Source organism: Phaethon lepturus, unplaced genomic scaffold (genome assembly GCF_000687285.1).
Source record: "Phaethon lepturus isolate BGI_N335 unplaced genomic scaffold, ASM68728v1 scaffold19175, whole genome shotgun sequence".
NCBI classification, from domain to species: domain Eukaryota; kingdom Metazoa; phylum Chordata; class Aves; order Phaethontiformes; family Phaethontidae; genus Phaethon; species Phaethon lepturus.
In genome coordinates this window covers 1-6,799 of record NW_010538592.1, presented here as the reverse complement: position 1 = coordinate 6,799, position 6,799 = coordinate 1, and the positions used below count along the sequence as shown (strand labels likewise).

The 6,799-nt window shown below is 48.4% G+C and overlaps 1 protein-coding gene across 1 annotated transcript; it reads left to right on the top strand.

The window, feature by feature from the left end:
• Positions 1 to 424: 424 nt before the first annotated feature.
• On the top strand, positions 425 to 6,726 carry LOC104616253 (complement receptor type 1-like; the record flags this gene model as incomplete). The annotated part of the gene is made up of 9 exons (XM_010286880.1): positions 425 to 572; positions 2,795 to 2,989; positions 3,660 to 3,851; positions 4,017 to 4,116; positions 4,288 to 4,373; positions 4,947 to 5,141; positions 5,374 to 5,556; positions 5,912 to 6,091; positions 6,621 to 6,726. Coding segments are annotated over exons 1-9 (1,385 nt in total), but the record flags the coding sequence as incomplete, so codon positions are not given.
• Positions 6,727 to 6,799: the final 73 nt, after the last annotated feature.

Below are 6,799 nucleotides of genomic sequence, written 5' to 3'. Positions count from 1 at the left end.
TGGTTGGAAATGCCGTTGTGTTTTGCAGAGCGTCTGGGAATTGGAGCCAACCCGGCCCTCGCTGTGAAGGTGCGTCTGTGGTCTGTCCCCTCGGGGTAGAAGCTCATAGTGTGGCTCACAAGGGAAACCCTGATCATTGCAACCAAGTCCTCAGAGAAGGCTAATCCCATGTAAAGAATTGCATGGTATAAATTAATTTCAAGCCCTTCTGTTGCAAAGGTGGGGCTGGGGAGGTTTATGTAGATGTCATGTAGATTTTGGTGTTGCAATATTAACAGCTTGTGGGTTTTTGTTTTGTCTTGTTCCAACTTCTTTTACACGTCATTTTGGTACATCATCATTTCCAGTGACTGTCTGCATAAATCCACATATACAGAATGGAAGGCAAGTCGATGGTCAAGGACGTATCTCCGCACCCGGGCAAATGGTGACATTTCAGTGCCACAACGGTTACAGCCTGCAAGGCAGTTCTAAAGTCTTCTGCCAGGAGGATGGCAGCTGGCACCCTCCTGTTCCCGTCTGTGAAAGACTATACCATGACCAGGAGCTCTCAAACAGGCCTGAACTTCCCGGTAAATCATGACATAGGTGCCTTGGGGTACACCACTATTTTATGTCCCCTAACTCCATTTAAAAAATGGGGTTTAACCCTGTGAGTGGAATATTTAAGTATATCCTGGGAATAAGAACCTGATCCTCTGGAATCCTTTGGGAAAATATGTTATGTTTGTTTAATAATGGCTATATTAATCAAAATCAATGATTTTGCAGGGCAACCCAAACACCTTTCCTTGTAACAGTGTTTTTTCTGTGCTTGCACCTGGCATGCCTGTCCTGCCTGATTCTCATGTCTGTTTTCTTTCTCAATAGGTGGTTGTGGTGCTCCTACAAGGTTACACTTTGCTGAGCTAAATGAGGAGCATAAAAATGAGATTCATTTTTCTGTTGGGAAGACTGTGCAGTACACTTGCCGACCTGGATATGCTAGACACCCAGGAATGTCACCCACTATTACATGCCTTGAGAGCGGAGTGTGGTCAGAAGCACTAGAGTTCTGTAAAAGTGAATAGCTCCTTGATTTGGTGTCCATTGTTCAAGAAGGCATAGGTGCTAGGTTCTGTCCATGCTGCAAAAACCTTAACTGTATTCTGGTGTTCAAATAGTATGTGACTAGTAAAGCCATGTAACATTGCTATTCGAAACCCATTTTGGGGGTAACTGGAAATGTGGACAGATCACTGGAGTAATAGTTGCATCTGTTGTGTCATGGTACAGATAGAGAGAAGCCTAAAATGAGGTTTCTTTCTCCCTCAGGGAAACAATGCAATCATCCTGGTGAACCCGTGAATGGGAAAATTATTTTCCTAACAGATCTCCTGTTTGGGTCAACAGTGCTCTACAGCTGTGAAGAAGGGTAAGTCGTGGTTTTGGCTACTGCTTAAACCAGCAATGAGAGATGCATTAGGTAAGTCTCCCTTTTTTCCTCCTATACCTTCATTCCCAATAAATGGATTATATATAGAAGCCACTCTATAGAGTTCAGCACCTATATGAACACATAAGGTGTTCCCTATCTTATGCATACATGTATATACTGTGAAATTGGTAAGATGGTGCTGAGTGAGGAAGGGGACTTCTCCTTCGGGGCCACAGCTTTGCTGTCAGCGGGGCTGATCACACCTCCCAGGGCGGTGAGGAGGAGGTAGTAACTTACACCGAAATGACTTGGGATGAATGTTGGATCCTTTTCACATCAGGCACAGGTTAATTGGACAACCCAGCAGACGATGTGAGATTTCTGGTGGACGTGTTGCATGGAGTGGCGACATTCCCAGTTGTCAGCGTAAGTAGCTTACAGCTCCAGGGGGTCTGCATGGATCTGGTAAGTATTTTCCAGCAGAGACTGCCAAATCTTTCCAATCAAAGCTTTCACGGGGAATTTCTCTGCTCTGTGGGCATGAAAAATATCAGAAGGTTTTGATGTCATGGAAAAAGGTACGAGATCTCAAAGCTTCATGGATTATAGAAAGCAATGTCTCAGCTGGAGCTTTTTCAGCAGTGCTTAGGTATCCTGTCTCTGTCTCTCAAGCCCATTATAAGAGAGGAAGGGAAAATATTATCTTTAGCTTAAGGGTTGTTATTGTTAGACACAGAGATACCAAGGCACAACCCTAAGACAAGGCAGAGCGCTGTGGGACGGCCAGAAGCGGAATCTCAAAGTCCCAAACCACAGGCTCCCTCTTTCACTACAAGCACAGATAACTGATGTGTACCCAAAGAGCTGCCGTACTGCAACTCAGCAATTACACCTGGGTGTTTCTTTGCTGATTAATTACTGTTGCTGATTAGGTGACAGTTTCATATAAGTAAGAAACATTTACTGGCACATTCTGGGATTTCAAAGCATTTTACAGATTCTCCAGGTACATATTAACCTAAGGTGACATACAAACTTCTGCCTGTGCGTGCCTTTGCACTGTGTGCAACTGAAAAATCAGGATTTTACACAGGCAATACAAAAGAAATATTTGCTTCTTTATTTCTTAAACAGTAGAAAAGATAAAGCATAAGTGTTTCCTCCCTAGAGGCTTGTCCTACTGGTCTCCTTTCTAACTGTCATAGAAATAGGTGGCCAGGGAGTTGGGATCCAGTTGCCCACAAGCCCTAAAGTAGAAGGTCACTTCATTGCAGTTACTTCATCTCTAGGATGAACATTTATGCCCCACAGACTGAGGGGTTTAAAGTATTTTGGTGCTGCTGTTGAATTTAGAAGCCTTGTTCTGCACCTCTGCAGGTATCCCTTGTGAGCCGCCTCCAGACATTCCCAACGGGAAGCACACAGGCAGGCTGCTGGATGAATTCCACTTCGGCACATCTGTAACATACACCTGCAACCGCGGGTACCCGCTCCACGGAGAGTCCTCCATCTACTGCACCACCCGGGATGGGAAAAACGGCGTGTGGAGCGGCCCCCCGCCCCAGTGCGGAGGTAGGGTGGTGTGCGCACGTGCAAATACTCAGATGCAATCCTCCTGGCCCTATTGCTTCATATTCGGAAAGACTGGGAAACCTCCAGGAAACAGCACTTCTTGCGCGAGTGGCTGCTAGAGCAGGATTTGCACGGGCTGTTTTTACAACTGTGGCCAGGCAGAGGGGAGAAGCTGGAGGACCACCCACCCCCAGCCTCACCTTTCAGCCTGGGTCTCTCCCTCAATGTTTGACATCGCTGGATGCGGGCAGTACGTCATCTATGGGACAATTATTTTCAGACTTGTGTCTTAAACAGGATCGCAACCTTAAGTGGCTTCGCAGCTGCACAGCTCTGCACGCTGCTGAAGTGCCTGTTCTGAGGACGTGCACTTCTTTTCCAGAGGCAAGATGTCCCATCCCACGGGTCCGGAATGGGAGAGTAGTGTCTCCTCCTAGGACTGCCTACACGCACAAGGACACTGTTGCCTTTGAGTGTGAGCCAGGCTATGTTATCCGTGGTCACAGAGTGGTACAATGCCAACGAAATAACACCTGGGAGCCACCCGTGCCAGTCTGCGAGCAGGGCAAGTGTTCAAACAGTGCTCTGAATGTTAACCTTCCCCCTGCTCTCCTAAAGCTGCTTTTTCTTGACTCCTTTAACAACTGGGCTGGCTTGTCTTTCTTGGTAGCTGGCTGCAATGCACCTACCAGACTGGTGTTTGCTGAGCTGAAGGAGCCGTACAGCAACCAGACTGTCTTTCCCGTGGGGAGGACGGTGGAATACGTGTGCCGGCCTGGGTACGCCCAGCATCTGGGGATGCCACCGGCCATCACGTGCCTCAGGAATCAGACGTGGTCTGCAGCGCTGGAGTTCTGTAAAAGTACGTCCTGCAAGTGCTGAAAAAACTAAAGTGTCAGGCTGGGCTGGATTTCCACATTCTTCTGGCTTTAGGGGTTTCTTTACGCAGCCCCCTCTCTGTGTCAGCATCCCTGGGTGGGGGTGAGTGAGCAGCTGAGGGCTAATGGTGGCTGATGTTCCCTTCCAGGGAAACAATGTGCTAACCCAGGGGATCTGGAACATGGCAGAGCTGTTGTCCTGACAGACCTCCTCTTTGGGTCCAAAGTGAATTACACTTGTAACGAAGGGTGAGTCTTGCAACTAGCTGAATTCAGCTGCCAAGTGAGCGTGAAGCAGATTTTCAGCTTTACATGAAAGAACCTAGTTCCCAAGACAGAAGTCTTGGCTGCCCTTTTACAAGGGTTGTAAATAAAGCTCAAGCTTACTGTAAATTAATAAATCCTTCTGTGTGACTCCAGGTACAAGTTGGTTGGAAGCTCTCAGAGAACATGCGAGGTCTCTGGCACACGTGTCTCATGGAGTGGAGATGCTCCTGTCTGCCAGCGTAAGTAGGCCACAACAAAAGGCCCTTGGAGATGTCTTGCAAGAGAAAGTGGTATATCTTTCAAGACAAAGATTTTATTGCAAAAGTTTTCTCAAGTCACTGTATGTGTAAAATCTGTCATGTTTCTTTTAATTTCATGTTGTTTTGGATGTTTCTCAAAATGCTTCCAAAGGTCTTTTATTTATCCTGGTCAAAACTCAGAAAACCATTAATATTTTAAACTCCCTGTTACTGGGGTATCTCTCGTTGGTCATGTGTAGGAATGGTGTGGCCAGTCTCTCTCTGCATGTGTCACCAATGGGTATGGAAAGGGAGGTAAGAATTATCCCACAGCCTCCAGACATGGGCAGCAAGGAAGTGACTCACAGGAGGGTGCAGCTTTTCCTTTCCCCATGTGGTTCTTCCCATACAAGGTTTGTCTCAGGATAATTTGGGTCATTGTTTCCAGAGAGCATCACCAGAGAGACGGGTTCATCCCCATCGGTTCCCTTCCTGGGAAGTGTGTGTGTGTCCTGCAGACCCTGGGTACTGCTGCAGCGTTGATGCTAAAAGCCACCTTGTACGTGCCTGCAGGTATTGTGTGCGATCCGCCTCCGGACATCCCCCATGGGAGACACAGCGGGCGCTTGATGGACGCCTTCTCCTACGCGGAGGTGGTGACCTACACCTGCGACCCCGGCCACCCGCTGGCTGGAGAGCCCTCCATCTTCTGCACCACGGCAGACGGGGAGCGCGGCGTGTGGAGCGGGCCGCCACCGCGGTGCGGAGGTAGGGCCCTGTGGTGCGTGGACGTCCGTCCCCGCTGGCGAGAGTTGGTTGTGACCATGGCCGCAGTGGAGGCTGCACCCACTGACAGGAAGACAGCTAACATGACAGATATTTATTCAAACGAGTTAATGGAATTAATTGTCTTCCTCCTTTGGTTTTTGAAGGTTGGATTTAAAAAGTTTTTTCCTTGCCTTGTCCATATTTCTTATCTGCCTTTCCTTCTCGTTCACAGAGGTGAAGTGTCCTCCCCCTCCAGTCATCGCCAATGGGCAGCACAGTGGCCAGCCCTCGGACACTCACCTTCCGGGCTCGGCTGTGCAGTACACCTGTATGGACGGCTACTCGCTCATCGGGAACACCTCCATTAGCTGTACCGCCGAGGGAACGTGGAGCCGGCCCCTGCCCCGATGTGAAGGTGTGTTTGTGTTGGCTTCTTTTATCCTTCCCTGTCTCCTTTCTTCCTTCTTGGCTCTCGGTCTAATCGCTGCAGACCAAATCTCCAGTGAGAGGCAGAGGCCAAAGGTCCCATTGGCAGGGTCAGGAGGAGCTCCACCTGCCTCTGTGGGTTTACCTTTGTGTCCCCCAGTAAGGGCAGACTCGCAAACACAGTTGAATAATGATATTTTCTGTAAGAATAAACTTCAATAATGTTGACATGCCCATGATAGTGATGGCAAGGTTCGGCAGCAGGTACTGTCCCTGGTCAGTGCTCCTCTGCACCCAGGATGGGCTTCACATCCCAAGCGGTGCCTCGTGCTCTTCACTTCCAGCAACCGGCTGCAAAAGACCAGAGATCGAGAACGGAAGGACGAATGGGCTGGAGACTGTGTACAGACTCACAGACATTGTTGTCTTCGAATGTGATTTTGGTTACTCTTTGAAGGGCTCTCAAGAGTCTCAGTGCCAGTTTGGGGGCGCGTGGGACCCTCCTGTCCCCACCTGTGAAAAGAGTAAGTGTCAGTGAGGCGGTGGGTGGTAGCTGATTTCTTCTGAACCACTGTGCGAGTGCACCTGGCAGGGGGGAACCGCCTCACCTCGGAGGTAATGGGGCCACTCTCCAGGACTGGAAATGCAAAACATGCAAATACTTGTCCTGCCATCTTCATAATCCCCATTGAGACCCTTATTATGCAGGGCCTTCTCCTTAAATCCACAAAGACAGAGCGAGCCAGGCTGCTGTCTGATCTTGTTCACAAGCACGGAAAGGCCAGAGCAAGCTGTTAGGGACACAGATGGAAACTAACCACTGTAAGTGGCTAAATAGTGAGAAAAGATCGTTCTTGATGTCAATAAGCTCAAAAAACATGAAGGCAGGAAGATAGCTGAGGTTCGGATGGAAACATAATTCATACATTGACATCTCTAGATATTTGGGAAAAATGAATGAGAAAGAAAGAAGTGAAAAGGCTGCCTTACCCTACAGTGGGTGTTTGGGGTACCTGCTCTTCATCAGTTATGACTTTTTCCCCCTCCTTGTAGTGCTACAGTGTCCTTCCCCTCCAAATATCAAAAATGGTCAGCGTGAGAGCAAGGATGTAAAAGTGTTCATCCCTGGAATATCAGTGAAGTACTACTGTGACCCAGGGTATGTCCTCACTGGGAAAACAACAGTTTCTTGTTTGAAATCTGGAACCTGGAGCATCCCTTACCCCCGGTGT